Raw genomic sequence first — 16,798 nt, forward strand, 5'->3', positions numbered from 1 at the left:
ATTTTTTGTTACTTTACAAACATCAAACTCATCTGACACACAAACCCATGTCTTGTGTTCAAAATACTTGTTAACTTCATCATCATTATAAACAGCTTGAGCTAAAGTAGTTTTACCAATTCCACCCAAGCCCACTGTGTACCATCCATCTCATCTGACAACACCATTCCTTTCAAACATTTCTTTTCATCATCTCTTCTCTACCAAAAAATTCAGAATCATCTATGGTTGACATTGAAGGTGGTCTCTGTGTCAACATGTTCTCAACACCCTCTTGTGGATCAAGAATGTCCCTCTGTTTTTCAAAAGTTTCAAACCTCTCAAGAAGCTTCTCCATTTCTGTCTTCCTATCAAGATCAGTTGAGTCAAATTTAGAGAAGAATTTACTTACTTTGGCTTTGGACTTTGGACTTTGCTTCTAGCTTGAATTTGAGAGCATCATATTCAATTTCGTCAAAAAGATCCTCTGCATCTTCAACAACATCTTGAAGCTTATCAAGCCACTTCTCAATGATGGGGTCCCTCATCTGCTTCTGATCTGCATCACTAAGCACCTTAGCAAGAGAAAGGAATGTAGTCTCCAGTTTATCGAGAAAGCCTATCGAAATCAGAGTCTTTCTTTCCCCTTAAGAAGCTGGCTACATCAGAATAAGCAATCTTCTTCATCAGAAACTCAAAGGAAAAAGAGACAACAAGTCCTACCACCAACTCAGCCATGGCTCTCCTCCTCACTAGTTCAATAGCAAGTACAGTAGAAGATTCTGGGAATGTCAATCAGCAATGGCAATACTGAAAGAAACAACCAGAGTATGAAAACAAAATCAGTTTCTTAAGATGAAACAAAAACATAGGTTTGAACAATAATATATGAAAACATGTGCACCCACGTACATGTGCCTGTTAAGCTGCGAGATTAACATGTGTCTTTAAATGCTTTTCCCACACACAAACACTAATATTGAAAATCTATTCGTAAATATGAATTATGTAATGGCAAAAATTTATTAGTCTAACTCTTAAACAGAATTAATTTATATATATATCTTTATATATTAAAAGTGCCTATCTAACGGCATTTCTTGGTTTAACAGAATATACTTTACAAATAAAAGAATATTCTGTTAAATTTAACCCCAAAAGCTTTTAACGCCGTTAACTTTAACTTTAACTTTAACGCCATTCCGTTAACCATTCTTCTCTTTCACGCTATTTTCAATTGGTCCCAATTAGAATTTTACTCTCAATTCCAATCGAGTTAAACTCAGAATCTGGCGATCGATTAAACTCAGAATTTTACCTTTTTTTTCTATTTTTATGCATCTTTTTCTCACTACTGGCACTATCAACCCACTATTTTATCGTCCTCCTCCATAGGCGGCAACTTTATTGATTTCGGCACCAATAACTTTCTTGGAAGGGTTTCGCGAGTCGATCACCTTGCCTATGGCTGAGATTTCGACAACCGGTCAACCGGCGCCCACCGACCGGTTGTTAAATGGAAGAATCCCGGTTGATTATTTTGGTGAGTTGATAGTCTCTTGATTATTTTCTATTTAGTTAGTGAGAATAATGGTAAAAAATGTTAATTTTTATCTATCAGAAACGATGCATTTTTCTTCTTTTTTTTTGCTATTTCTTTTTCTCTTCAATAATATATGTCCCTTATAAATTCAATGTTGCAGAAGGATGGTTCTCTGAAGCTTCTATAAACAGGCAGGATAATATATATCATATATAATTGTATATGAAGAATTTAGATAAATGGGTTTATTTAAAATTCCATTAGGTAGATAGTGAGGTTTTGAGAGCTTCCATCTTGGGCAATGGCACCTTTAGATTTCACTCATAATGCGATTCTTAACTATCTTAAGCACATAAGAAGAAACTGGCTTGAAGAACATTCTGCCTCTGCCACCCAGTAACTATCTTTCTCTACACATTATGCATTTTAAATTAACATGTTTTGACATAATTTTAGAGTTTATAATTTAGAAAACAATGAATCTTGGCATCCATACAATATATGTGTGTTTGTTTGTATTTATGTCATGCAACAACTCTATCGTTTCACTGTTTGCTTACCCTTTTTATCTGGTAAGTGATCTCAGTTCTAGCTTTTCCTCTCTCATTCCATTTGTTTGTTACTTTACTAGCTTCTTATCTTGTGGCTTTGGTATCATTTATAGTGGAGTCAAAGTCCTAGAAAGAGTGTTCTTATTTTGATTCAAACAGTGACTAATTGCTTGTTGCAAGTGAAAGAAAAGATATTGCAACTTGGACAACCATGGTTGCTCTGCTCGGTGTGCTTTCCTTTGTAATGGGTCCTGTTCAAATCATTAAGCTATTTATAGGGCTGCTTTTTCTTTTCTTTATGGTTAATACAGTTGCTTTTACTTTGGATGAAAATTTCTCTTGTTTTTCAATTCTGATACCTTCCAAATACAAATTTGTCATGTGGTTGGACTTGGTCACTTACTTGCATTACTATGTGGCCACGAGGACAAACTTCCATGGTTATTGAAAATGAATACACATACATAAATAATATACATTTTGTTTTAGTACTAAACTACCTCTCTGATTATCAATGTGTTGCTTAGGTACTTAGGTTTATTAATTTTTTGTTTAAGCAAAAAACAGTTATATATGTTGTAGGTGGTATATGATTTCCATTAGTATAATATAAATAGTCAATCAATATGAATATATAAATTTTTACTACTGCTAATTTTATCTAAGTTCAATCTAAACAATAAAAAATGTTGAGCAATTCAATCGATTCTTTCAACTGAGGTTAAAAAAAAAAGGTAGAGTGAAATGTAGCAGAGGAAAAGGGATGGTGTTGGCCCATTCAATGGGTAAGATGCCTTCTGGTAATATCTTAACTTTCACTTTGTTATTTAGTATTTATAGGTATTATATTGCTTTTTTTCTTTTTTGTTCTAAAAATCTCAACTTAATGCTCGATTTGAGTTTGTTAGTGAAAAGGCTTATTTCCTTAATCTAATTTCTTAACTTCTCTTAATTTAGTTGACGATTCACTCAAATGGTTGTTTTTATGTGTTTCTTAATTTGTATTGACTTTGAACTAAACATAACATCACTTACAAATTGTATCATTTCTTAACTGTGAATTAGGGAGTGACTACTTACTGATTGTTTTTGAGTTATTATCAATTGTCACTCTGTAGATAGCCACTGGTTGAGATTCCATTATATCTTAGATATAGTTTTTAATATCTTTATTGAATTAGTGCTTCGTAATCACTCCCACTTGTTGCGGAAATGGGTCCAAGAGCTTTCTTATTGATGAAAAAGTATAATCTTATTTTTCTTATAAGCATCTCAACGATTATACCAAGTTTTATAAAAAGAATTTAAAATACATACATTTGAACTATTTTTGGTTCTTAATTTTCATCTTTATTTTTTATTACTTATCTTTATTTTTGATACTGGGTGAAATTTTGTTAGTTTAGATCTCCATCTCTGTGTACTACTCTGTATTCTTTGATTAAGAATGTGAAAGTACATTTGATTTAATTCATCTATTATTCTTTTGCTGAGAAATTCAATTAATCTATTATTGCTTTTACTTTTATTTTTTATTGTTTGAAAATTTAAGGTTTTAATTTCATTGTAGAAGTTAAAGAGATGATAAAACGAAGAATATGCAAAGAATGAGGACCTTCAAAAGATTAAACTGACATCATCACTGCTATTTTTGGGACACTGTAAGTTTGAAATAACCCACTTGGATTTGGTCATGATTTTGATTACTGCCTTTTTGGAATCCCATATCTGATACAAATTTCAATTGACTTTCTAAGTGATTATTATTTGGCTCTTGAGTAAATTTTTAGTGGCAAGTGGTCCGAGAAGGCAAGTGTTTATAGTTTTAGAATTCTTGTCTTTTAAGTAGTATGTGGAAGAAAGAACAATTCTTCCAATAAAAGTCCAAACCCCTGTTGTGCAGATGGTAAGCTCTTTGTTTCAAACATAGGTTAAAGACGGTCATAAATAATGTGATAAAGACCATTATGTAAAGGTTTGGAGCCATTATGGAAGCAGTACACTTGGTGAATTAGTTGATCCAAGCCTAGGAGGTAATTATTTGAAGTTGGTGAATTAGTTGTCATCATTAGTTTTGTTGTGTTATGTGATTCTTCACCATAATAGCATGAAGGGAAGAACATGTATATGACTGCTTATGATTTCAGACTATCTTTCCAAAATACAAAGTTATATAACTATGTTTTTCTTATTATTCCTTTTTAATACAAAATATTGTTCACTTAAATTAATGAATTTTATTAATATAGAATACAGTTTAAGCTCTTTAAGATCGAAAGAATAAAATTGAGCTCATGTAAACAATGGTTATAAGAGAGTTGGTAGTGGTCCCTCATTTTACTGGAATCATTTCTCATATTTTTGAGCTGGTGGCTTATAGATTTAACTCTTAGCTCTTGCAGGGCTATAGCTCCAGGAGTTGTTTTAGATTCGTATGAGGCTTTTAAACATGGATCATACTTTTAAAGAAAAGAATTCACAAGGAAGTGTCTAATTTATCTGTATTTGTTTAAGGCACACAAGAATTCTTAAATATATATATATATATATATATATAAATTCTTAAATTCTTAAATATATGTATTTTTGTTGCATTGCCTATGAGCAAAAAGAAACGTCACTTTATCTCTTTTTGTCTTGTTTGTTGATTTGTTTTGCTTAATCAATTCTTGAGAAGCGTTTTTTTTAATTATTAAAACAATACATTTAGAAAATTTTGTACTTTATTTTTTTTTTTTAATTAAGAAACTTAAGACATTGATTTAGCTTAAATTTCATATAGATTCATTTTGCTTTTATTATATTTAAACTAATTTAATTTTTATCTTTTAAAACTTTACACAATCTAAATTTATTTCTTTAAATTTTACACAATCGATTACTTTTTTCTTAAAAGAAAAAATTACTACTATGCTTTCTACTATTATCACTCTATATTAAACATTATCTATTTAAAATTTACAAACAATATTTTTTTAGCATATATATAACCTTAAAAAAAACTAAGTATACGTGACTTGGCACGTAACTTCAATCTAGTATATAAATATATATGTATTAAATCTGATGAGAACCCACCTCAGAGAATACAAACCAGTAGCAAATAACAAAACACAGCAGCAAAACAAAATAGCAGAACAAATAGAATAGTAACATATGAATTAAGGGAAAACTTGAGACAAAAGTCTCTTACAATGGCAGAGAGCAAAGGCTCTCCATGATGCAGAGATTTCACTCCATAGCCGGATCCCAACACTCACACACACTCACTACAAAAAGCAGCACACCCTTATAATTACAAATACACCACCACAAAGCCACCAAACAAAATATTTATCCAATGACCAAGCTCAATCATGAGGATAAACAGAACTAATTCAGACTTTTTAGGACGGAACATAAAAAAAACTTTATAGCACTCATTTGTAGCAATAGTTTTTTTTTTTTTGTTTTGAAATGAGAAAGGGTCCTCTCCTCTTAGACCGGACCCACCCTGGTATATATTGAAAAGCCTCACTTGTAGCCGATGCAGAAGAAAACCATGGTTACAATTTAAACAAAACAACTAGGTCTAAGACAAATAACACTCTCCAATGTTGATCCAAATAAACTAATCATAACCTCTTACTGCCATTACAAAATTGTTTGTAATTATTTTCCACCCTCAGCATGAATCAAAAAAAGAACAGGTCCTCAAAATGTTTAGCTCTAAAGACCTAAGCAGCTGTCCATAACTTAACTCTCTCCCACACATCTGCTTCTGAATTAGCAACCTCTTCAAAAATTCTGACATTTCTTTCTAACCACACAACTCAGATTGTTGCTAAGATCGTCGTTGGCCATAGCTTTGTTCTACGTTTACTGCCAATTAGTTTAGAAACTATTATTTGTGATACGGAATTTGGCATTACCCAAGACAACTCGAACTTCACTAACACATTGATCCTCACTAACACATTGATCCATAAACGTCGAATGAATTTGCACTCCAAAAACAAATGTCCAACATCTTCGTCGCCGCTGCCTTTGCTGTGGATCATCTAAGGCACATTAGCATGGCGTACTTCTCCTGTTCGAATCGGGGTTTGAAACCAAACTTCTCTTCAAAAGGATAGATGGGGCGATTCAGGTGAGATCCAATGTAGATCCAACTTTCTATTCACTAGTGGGATCCGGGAGGGACCACCACGTCTCCTCTCTTCTCGAGAATCCAGGAACAGATCCAGTGGAGACGGGGTGGGGCCTGTAGCTCAGAGGATTAGAGCACGTGGCTACGAACCACAGTGTTGGGGGTTCGAATCCCTCCTCGCCCACAACTGGCCAAAAAGGGAAGGACCCTTCCCTTCGGGGGTAGGAAAATCATGATCGGGATTGCGGACCCAAAGCTATGGAATTTGGGCGTGGGTCTTTTGTCGAAATGGAATGGCCTTACTCACACACCAACCAGGGAAAATGTAGAGGAAATATTATTCTTATTGATTTAGATTTATTCATCAATATTGATATGTTTCTATGTATTTTTTTCTTTTTAGTTTTTCTAAAATTCTTCATATAAGTCCAATTTATTTATGTGAGTCTTTCTCGTAGAAACTTCAGCTGCATCAAGCAAATCTTCCCAAATTAGTTATAGTTGGATTAAGATTCATTAATCTCTTCCAAACAAGACCAGTAATGTCCCACAACCCTTTTTCTCAATTAACTTAAATTTGGCTTTTCTCTTTTTTCCATTTTTTATCAAATACAAAGAACACTAAAAGAAAGTTTGCATTACAGCTCAAAAAAAATATAGGTGAAGTAACTCACCTTTACAATAATGAACCATTTGTGGCAGTACAAACTCTGATTATTGATACCTGTCTTACATTTTTGTATATAACCAAATGTTGCAAAATTTGTTACTTACCCTTTTGAGTTTTGATGCCTACAGGTGTTTTGGATCAAACATTAAACTTAAAAAGAGGTCAATTGATGCAGAGACAAAATGGGTTGAATCTATCTGCTATCTATAAAAAATAATAACTATGAGGCTTCTTTGCAGTGAAGCCTGTTCTGCAGATTCACATGATGTATTATCTACATTGGTGTCTATCTTGATTTCTTTGAGAACTTGGGGTTTTTGCACATACGAATGCTTGAAGGCGTTACTTCCACCAGTTCATCTTCTTGAATGTACTCGATGCAGTCATCAAGACTGTAGGTCAGCGGGGTATCGAGAATGACTACAAAAAAGAGAACAAAACAGGGTAATAAGAGGCGATCGAATTGAAAGTTTGAACTTGAACTAGATCAATAAACGATAAGAATGATTCATGAAAGCTACCTGTTTGTTCTTTGTTTGATCGAATGTTAGTCGCAGCCTTTTTCTTGCAGACATTTAGGGACAAATCCCCGGGCCTTTGATGAATGCCAATAATCTGACCTTTGTAGACATCCATTCCAGGAGCAATGAACATTTGTCCTCTATCTTGTGAACTAGAAAGGGCATAAGAAGTGCTTGTTCCCTCTTCGAAAGCAACCTGAAAACAAATGTTTTTAACACGAATTAGAGAATTGAGTTGTTAACAGTAAAGAAACCGAGCATTGAAAAGAAATTACCAGTGAGCCCAAATCCCGAGTACTAATATCACCAGCCCATGCTCCATAGCTATCGAAAATTGTGTTGAGGATTGCAGTACCGCGAGAAGCTGTTAGAATTGCATTTCGTAGACCGAGAAGACCACGGGTTGGGATTTTGTATTTAAGCAGCGTGGTGCCTTCCGACCTAGCACATGAAAGATCACATTATCAGCTCATATGTAACACTAAAACAAACTCGGTATAAAGAGAAGTGAAGAAGACGATTTCTTACCCAACCCCTTGCATATCAAACATCTGACCTCGCCTTTTTCCAAGAAGTTCAACCACTGCTCCCATGTGTACTTCTGGCACTTCCACAGTGGCAATCTGCAACCAATACCATTAGCATAAGAACAGGTATAAAATAGTTTCTTCTACTAGTAAAGCAAACAGGGATATGGTGACATTACCTCAAATGGCTCCAACACTTTGTCATTTACAACTTTGTTGATAACTTTGGGAGGTCCAACCATGAATTCATATCCTTCCCTTCGCCTAGAGGAATGGCGAAAATTTAGAGAATTGCATGAGAATAAAATGAAAAGAGCAAGACACAACATGTATATATACTTACATGTTTTCAATCAATATTGTAATATGTAGGGTACCACGTCCACTAACAATGAATGTATCTGCTGTTTCTCCATCTTCAACTTTCATAGCCAAATTACGCTCAAGCTCACGGTATAGTCGGTCACGCAAGTTCCTACTAGTGACATACTTTCCCTGTAAAGTAATGAAGAAATTTCTGGCCATCAGTTAAGTTTACAAACACAAATTACTGACACATTGCAAGATCAATCAGGCTAGAAGTAAGATAAATGAGTATTTTTTTGAAAAGAAAATCATTGATTGGACAAACTTTTTCTATAGACTGTATAAAGATTAGCTTCGATAATGGTGTCTGTACTTTCACCTCCCGATTTGATTGCATAAAGATACTCTTTGTACTTTGTAAAACTTACCTCACGACCAACAAACGGTGAAGTGTTAATGGAAAACGCCATTTTAACTGTCGGTTCTTCCACCTTAATGGCAGGTAATGGCTTCCCAGATGATTTATCAGCTATTGTCTCCCCAATCTGAACAATCAATTCAATTCAGTGTCATGATAATAAGATCATGTAATAATTTCATCTAACAAACTCTGTTAAGAAGTAATAAAAGTATCTAAGAAAGAAAGAAAAAATAGAGAATTTATGTAACAATTTCAATTAAACAAAAGTAATTACAGAAAATCGTCACCTGAATATCGTTGATTCCACAAACAGCACAGATGTCACCCGCTTCCACGCTTTCTACAGGAGCCCTTAAGAATTTGTCATAAACAAAAAGCTCACTTACTCTTGCAAATCTGCAAGAATCTTCTGAGGTACATACCTAGTCGAAATTCAAACCATGAGAAAAGGGAGAATTGAATGTTTCTTTTCTATGAAAAAATTAAATGCATTCATACAAAGCCATAATAATATATATTCTTAAAGAAAATGGCATGATGTTCACAAATAACACAAATATTTTAATCCAAGTTTTAAGCATGTATCGGTATGGAAATAAGAACTATTGCAACGAGAAGAAGATTAACAGGAAATTACATCTCACCTTCACTTCCATTCCTTTCTTAAGAGCCCCAGCATGCAAGCGCCCAATAGCTATCCGTCCTTTATGTTCATCGTACTCGATATTTGTTACCTAAAATATTTGAACAGCAATAAAATACAAGAGATTATAATATGGATGCACTGAAGAAACTATAAGAAAAATTATCAATGATTAAGACAAGCATACTGGCTTCATCCAAGTTTTGTTAAGTGTCAAACCAAACTTCACAAATTCAGTATATTGGAAAAGCTATCTATTAATGGAATTTAGATATTATTTGGATTATAATATACTCAAGATTCTAAAACAAATGACTATGGCTTCAAATGTTTATAGTAGCGATGGAGGAAAGTGTTTTCAACAAATTTGATAAGAAACTTTTTTTTTCTTCAATATTTTCTTTCTTTGTATATGTTTATAAGTGTTCTAAATCTCACAAAATTAAACTATACTTCAGTTTTAATTTTTCTAGAAAAAGATTATATATTTATTTTTTTCAATCCAAACATGGGAAAATGGAACCGTTGGAATTCTTTTTCCTTTCCCTCTTAAAATCCAAGGCGGGAACAAAGCCGAAAGGTCTTGGGATTACTACTAAACATCAAAAGACAGATGAGGTAAACGCGGGTTGGCCTACTCTCATTTTCTAATGATCAGGTCTAGTCCCTGTAAACATATCAAAAACTAATGCTTCATTGTTTTGTTCCTCGCACTAATCAACAGTAATAGTTTGTTGCTAATAATCTTTGTTCGTAAATCAGAGCTTGCATTTAAAAAATTATTTAGGCAAAGATTCAAAAGATATAGAAGGGCAAAGTCTTACAAGCATTTGCAGGGCACCATCTTCAATACGTGGTCCAGGGATGCATCTTATTATAGTCTCGAAAAGTGGCCCCAGATCTTCAGCCAAATTTTCAGGAGACAAACCTGCTTTTCCTTTAATGCCACTTGCATATATTGCTTGAAAATCACACTGCACATTAACATGAAATGGGAAATTGGTGACATAGAGGAATCACAGAACTTCAAAAGATGAACACAATTATGATAAATCTGTGGTGAAAGTGTCCATTTTAGCTGCTCATGCTTCTCAGGAATTTACATCATTTTTCTTAATACATGGTTTATCTTTACAGTATGTAGTAAATAAACAAAATGTGTTACCCTTTTGGCAAATTATCCTCAAATGAAAGATCACTCGCATGCATCAAATTTATTGGGAACTCAGAATATTTGAAAGGAAAAAGGATATTTTTACCTGTTCATCTGTTGCATTAAGTTCAATGAAAAGTTCAAAAGTGGAATTAATGACAAAATCCGGTCGAGCTGAAGGCCTATCAATCTTGTTGACAACAACAACAACAGCATGACCAAACTCTAAAGCTTTCTTCAAAACAAATCTTGTCTGTGGCATTGGACCCTCCACAGAATCTACCTACAAAAAGGAAAAGCACATTTGTACTTTAACATTAGACCATCAAATAAACCAACTAGTTCATAAGAAGATACATATTGGAATTGGAGCACATTAGCAGTACATACAAAATTCTAAAAGAGAATTAAACTTGAGGCTGTGTCAACAACAGATTAGTGTCTATAACAAAGAAGCTATCATTTACTAATGCATTTGTCATCACTCTTTATAATAATGAAGGAAATGAAATAGTTCAAATAGAGATTGATTTACCACTAGAAGAATCCCTTCCACCATATTAAGAATACGCTCCACTTCACCTCCAAAATCAGAATGTCCAGGAGTATCAATGATATTAATTTTTGTATCTTTATACATAATAGAAGTATTCTTGCTAAGAATTGTAATTCCCCTTTCCCTCTCTATATCATTTGAGTCCATTATCCTTTCTTGCACAAATTGGTTATCACGAAACACCTGCAAAAACACAGAATAGGAACTTAATAAGATTAATCTCATCATCTTATCCAATGAATGTGATAACTTTCATAAAAACAACATATTATTTGACTAACCTTTGATTGTTTCAACATAGCATCAACCAAAGTTGTCTTTCCATGATCAACATGAGCAACAATTGCTATGTTTCTTATATCACTTCTTCTCTTCAACTGACTCTTCTTCTCTGAAACAACCAAATACCCATTACAGGAAAATTATTTTAACAAAATATTAGTATCAGAATTTGACCAAACAAAAAAAGTTGGCGGAATTACCAGTGGCTGCTTCAGTAGCTTCAGAAACCGAACACTTGATTGGTTTTCTGCTGATTGAATTCCCAGAACGAAATTTAAGAGCAGTTTTGGCGGTTGAAAATGAATGAGGGACTGAGCTATTAGAAGAAGATAAGCTGAGACCAAAGAGTTGCTTGGAGAGTGGAACAGCAGAAGAAGAAGAAGAAATGGTTCTAGTATTAGGGTTGGGAATAGAGAAGGAGGAACAAGAGCAACTGTTGAAGCCAATCGCCATTTCCATAGCTCCACTCACTCTCTCAGAGTTGCTGAAACTGAGAGAAAATATAGATAGAGAGATAAAAGAGGGAGAGACAATGGATTTGGCAAATGAGGCTCGTATTAGAGCTCTCTCTAAGCAACAAATATAGGCATGTATTTGGGGGGTTTATTCCTTGGAAGGTCCTCTTATCTCCACGTAGTTGTATAGAGACGAGTCCACTTGGTGGGCCATAGTGAAAATAAAAATCGAACCTTTTTGAAGTATTAAAGAAGAATTTTTGATAAAGAAAAACTGGGAACTCATCAATGGTTACCGTTTGTTCCACCAGTGCCTTATGGGTTCCCGCCATTACTGTACCTCAACAACCTTTCCCTCCATTGAAATCAAGAATACCCAGTTGCAGTTCTAGACTTTTCTCTTCGAATAAAGTGATAAATGGCAAGACTTTAAAGGTTGAGGAAGTTAAAGATTGTGAGACCCTTCTTATCAATGACTGGCCTCAGCTTATTCAGTCCTCAATTGGGTCTAAGAATCTCTATCTGGGTCGGACGATTCATGGATTCTTAGTGAAAAAGGGTAACCAAAATGACACCTTTGAAGGGAATAATCTAGTGAACATGTACTCGAAATTGAAGAGATTGGATGATGCACAGAGAGTGTTTGATGAAATGTCTGTTAGGAATATCATTACTTGGACTTCTCTAATGAAGGGGTACTCGGAAGGTGGCGATACCGAATCTGTTTTTCGGATTGCAAATGACATGTTTTGTTCTGGAGAGAAGTTCAATGAGCATACTTGCTCGGTGATTTTACAGGCGTGTAATTCGCCTGAGGGCCGGAAAAATGGGGAACAGGTCCACTGTTTCGCCATAAAAAGTGGGCTTGATGGGAATGTTACTGTGGGAACCTCTTTGATTTCTATGTACTCAAAAGGTGGCTGCTTGAGTGATGCTGAGAAAGTGTTTAATGGCATAGATAACAAAGATGTTAGGTGTTTAAACTATATGATTTTGGAATATGGGAAGTTGGGATGTGGAGAAAAGGCAATGTGGGTGTTTATCCATCTTTTGAGTTCTGGTTTGGTTCCAAGTGAGTATACATATGCTAATATAATAAGTGCTTGCAGTGGAGATATTGGTGCAAATGAAGGCAAGCAGTTACATGGACTTTCTGTTAAGTATGGTGTTGTGGGTGAAAGTCCAATTGGAAATGCACTAATAACCATGTATGGAAAACATGGAATGGTTGAAGAGTTTGAGAGGATGTTTGTCACAATGGATGACAGGAATTTGATTTCTTGGACTGCAATTTTGACAGCACATCTTAGAAATGGCAATGCAGATAAGGCGCTTGATGTTTTCTCGGAAACACTTGCCCTTGGTTTAGCTTGTGATTCTGTTTCTCTGTCTATTATGCTTGATGGCTGCTCAGAATGGAGAAGCCTTGAGTTTGGGGCCCAAATCCATGGGTTGGTAATTAAGTTTGGTTACTTATCTGATGTCAAAATAGGGACTGCTTTAACTGATATGTATACCAAGTGTGGTGACCTTCAGTCAGCCAAAAAGCTTTTTAGTAAACTTTCAAATAGAACTACTGCCTTATTCAATGCAATTCTAGTTGGATTCATGGAATCATATGAGGATGATGAAGTTAATCCAATGGTCTTATTCAGTCAACTAAGATTCGAAGGTCTTCAGCCAGATTTCGTAACTTTTTCGCGGCTTCTAAGTTTATCAGCTGACCAAGCAAGCTTACTAGTGGGGAAGAGCCTCCATGCTTACACCATTAAAACGGGATATGAAGCCGATTTGACTGTAAGTAATGCTCTAATTACCATGTATGCAAAATGCGGTAGCATTGAAGAAGCGCATAAAACGTTTAGCAGAATGAAAAGCATGGATTCTATATCTTGGAATGCCATAATTTCTGCATATGCTCTTCATGGACATGGCAAAAGAGCAGTTTTTCTTTTCGAAGATATGAAGAGAGAAGGATTCTACCCTGATCAGATCACAACATTGGCTATTCTTCAAGCTTGCAGTTACTCTGGATTATTGGAAACTGGGCTATCCTTGTTTAGTGAAATGGAGCCAAAGTATGGGATTAGGCCAGTAGTTGAACACTTTGCTTGTATGGTTGATCTTTTGGGTCGTGCAGGACGATTCCCAGAAGCCGTGGATTTCATCAAAAGTAGCCCTTTTACAGACTCAACTCTGCTTTGGAGAACTTTAGTGAATGTATGCAAGTTACATGGTGAAATGGAATTTGGTATGTTAGCATCAAAATGTTTGCTTGACTTGAAACCAGAAGAGGCAGGGTCATACATACTTGTTTCGAATATGTTTGCTGGAGGAGGAATGTTGGATGAGGCTGCAGATGTTAGAACTGTTATGAATGATTTGAAACTTAGCAAAGAACCAGGCTGTAGTTGGATTGAAGTTCATGATAAAGTTCATTATTTCGCAGCAAGCGATATGAACCACCCAAAGAGTAAGGAAATTTATGCAGAACTTGATTTATTAAGGGATGAAATGCAAAGACATCAAAGTAGTAGTGACTTTCAACCAATTTTGTAAGACTTGTAGATTCACCAGTTATGACAAAAGGAGTACATTTAAGGTTGATACAATAGCAGAATTTTTGAGTTGATGTAAATACAATACAACTTCTAAGCAAGCAATATTGTCATATGAATGAATATCAGTACAAATTGTCAATTTTATTGGTAATGAGGTTTTTATTTACATGCTTTCTTGGGATTCAAACTCTACTTGAGAATGAACTCAGCTGAAGTGGTTGAAAATTGCCTTTATTACTGACCATAATCTTCCTAAAGAATGAGTTTTTCATTTATAACCTTTGTTTCTTCTTTGTTTGTACTAGAAGAAAAAACAGAACACAACAGGACAAAACCAAACAAAACAGAAGCCCCAAGTAGGATAGGCCTAGGAATCTTGGATAGTAGTTGGAGAAGTCCATAAAACCCAAACCATTCATTCTTATGGTAGTCCATTCCCCAATTAAGCCCGTCTGCATTTTGAACCACATATTTGGGTGGTACTGCATATAAACCACCACTCCTCTCTCTTCTTTAGAGCATTACAATTAGATACTATAATTGCTACTATGGTAGATTTATTGTATTAAATAACAAATAATACTTTATTTAGATAAAATATTGTATTGTATTAATTATTATGATTATAAATTTTAATAGAATATGAATTATATTATTTATTACACAACAAATAATCTGTATTAATTTATATTATAATAATTACAATAGGTTCAGGGTTGGGACCCTGAACCTAGACTTAGACCTCGAACCCAAACTTGAAGCCGCACCTGAACCTCAGACCCGAACTTAAACTCAGTCTTAGACCTGGGCCCGGGGTTAGAGTCGAGTTTATGGTAAAAATAATATAATTTTACACAAGTTATCGATAAAAATTAATGCCAAATTTAGTATTATATTAAATAATATTGCTGCAATCTAATATAATTAAACACAATACAATAATTAACAACGTACTAAACGAGTTTTAAGTAAGTGGTAGTACTTTATGAGTTTGTAGGTGGTTAATGGTTTATCCTTACCTTCCTATACCATGAGTGTCTTTTTAGTCCCTCTTGAAATTTGTAAAGACATTGATCGCCTCATGGGAAGATTCTGGTGGCATTCTAAAGCTTCTCAAGGAGGTGGTATTCATTGGAAAAGCTGGGATAAGTTGTGTCTTCATAAGCATAAAGGTGGTTTGGGCTTTCGGAATCTGAGGGATTTTAACTTATCCATGTTGGGTAAACAAGGTTGGCGGCTATTAACCAATCCGACTTCGCTGGTGGCACGTGTTTTTCAAGCTAGATACTATCCTCATGGTTCTTTCCTTGATGCTGAATTGGGAGCTAATCCGAGTTATGCGTGGCGAAGTTTATTTGAAGCTCAGGATGTGGTCAAATTGGGTGCTAAATGGCGAGTGGGTTTGGGTGCCTCAATTTCTGTGCTTCACCAGCCGTGGCTCCCTTCTGAGGATAATCCTTATGTGATCTCTTCTCATGAGGCTCTTCAGAGTTGTTCTGTCTCTAATCTTCTTCAGCCTGATCGGATGTGTTGGGATATGGAGCTCTTAGAGGACCTATTTGATTCCAGAGATGTGGAGCTCATTTGTAAAATTCCTCTGCCTGCATTGCCAGAAACTGATACTTGGTATTGGTCGTTTGAGAAATTTGGTGGCTATTCGGTAAGAAATGCCTATCGTGCTTTGCAAGTGCGAAATGGAAGATGGAATGCACAGGATAATTCTGGCTTTTGGCGAAAGTTTTGGTATTTGAAACTTCCTCCTAAAGTTAAGAATTTGCTTTGGAGAGCTCTTACTGATTGTCTTCCAACTCTAGTCTCGCTTCAAACTAAGCGGGTTCATGTTTATAGTGTTTGTTCTTTGTGTAATTTTGAACCTGAAACCACTTTCCATCTCATGGTCGGCTGTTCTTTTACCAAAGCTTGTGTGGAGCGCGGGTTGGGGCTGGTTATTAATAATGGGGAGGAGGATTTTGGTGCCTGGTTTGAAGCTTTCTGTCATTCTCATTTGACTGAGAATATTGAGAAGTTGGCAATGATTCTTTGGAGTGTTTGGGGGGCCCGTAATGATCTAGTCTGGAATGATAAGGCTATTTCTGTGGAAAGAGTTGTTTCATCTGCAATTACTTACCTTGATCTTTGGAAATCTGCTCAAAATAGTAATGGAGGAGCTTCGTCTTCTTCTAGTCAGCTTCGTGCTGGTACTGAGCACTAGATTAAACCATCTTTGGGAGAGTTGAAGGTTAATTGTGATGCTGCTCTGTTTTCAGGAGAAAGGAGTCATGGTTTGGGTTGGATTGTCAGGGATCATGCTGGTCTGTGTGTTGCTGCGGCTGCTGTCAAACACCGAGGAGATATTGATCCTGTTGTTGCTGAGGCGCTGTCCATGAAGGAGGCTTTGAGTTGGATTAAGTCCTGTTGGGAAGATAGCAGGACTGTTGAGGGCTTGTGTCCTACAGCGGTTTTATTGGAGTCAGATTGTCTTGTGTTGGTTAATGCTATTA

The 16,798-nt window shown here is 35.3% G+C and overlaps 2 protein-coding genes and 1 long non-coding RNA gene across 4 annotated transcripts; 2 read left to right on the forward strand and 1 right to left on the reverse strand.

Annotated features, from left to right (window-relative positions):
* The first annotated feature begins 1,037 nt into the window (after nt 1–1,037).
* On the forward strand, nt 1,038–4,105 carry LOC133035592 (uncharacterized). 2 transcript variants are annotated; one of them, XR_009686736.1, is made up of 3 exons: nt 1,038–1,522; nt 1,683–1,918; nt 3,644–4,105. It is a non-coding gene; the product is annotated as an uncharacterized LOC133035592 (long non-coding RNA). The 2 variants fall into 2 exon arrangements; XR_009686735.1 differs by having other exon boundaries at nt 1,051–1,522; nt 1,683–3,734; nt 3,831–4,105.
* A 2,789-nt stretch (nt 4,106–6,894) lies between these two features.
* On the reverse strand, nt 6,895–11,755 carry LOC115708836 (putative elongation factor TypA-like SVR3, chloroplastic). Its single transcript, XM_030636856.2, has 14 exons — nt 11,482–11,755; nt 11,281–11,390; nt 10,979–11,182; nt 10,550–10,726; nt 10,115–10,264; nt 9,292–9,381; nt 8,935–9,069; nt 8,655–8,771; nt 8,264–8,415; nt 8,100–8,184; nt 7,922–8,016; nt 7,669–7,834; nt 7,394–7,589; nt 6,895–7,292 (listed from the first exon to the last, which is right to left on the reverse strand). The coding sequence occupies exons 1-14, from the start codon at nt 11,738–11,740 to the stop codon at nt 7,159–7,161; spliced, it is 2,070 nt and encodes a 689-aa protein (XP_030492716.1). The 5' UTR covers nt 11,741–11,755; the 3' UTR covers nt 6,895–7,158.
* Nucleotides 11,756–12,024: 269 nt separating this feature from the next.
* Nucleotides 12,025–14,448, forward strand: LOC115708835 (pentatricopeptide repeat-containing protein At2g33680). Its single transcript, XM_030636855.2, has one exon. The coding sequence runs from the start codon at nt 12,025–12,027 to the stop codon at nt 14,293–14,295; it is 2,271 nt and encodes a 756-aa protein (XP_030492715.2). The 3' UTR covers nt 14,296–14,448.
* Nucleotides 14,449–16,798: the final 2,350 nt, after the last annotated feature.

Source organism: Cannabis sativa, chromosome 3 (assembly GCF_029168945.1).
Source record: "Cannabis sativa cultivar Pink pepper isolate KNU-18-1 chromosome 3, ASM2916894v1, whole genome shotgun sequence".
Classification (NCBI taxonomy): Eukaryota; Viridiplantae; Streptophyta; class Magnoliopsida; order Rosales; family Cannabaceae; genus Cannabis; species Cannabis sativa.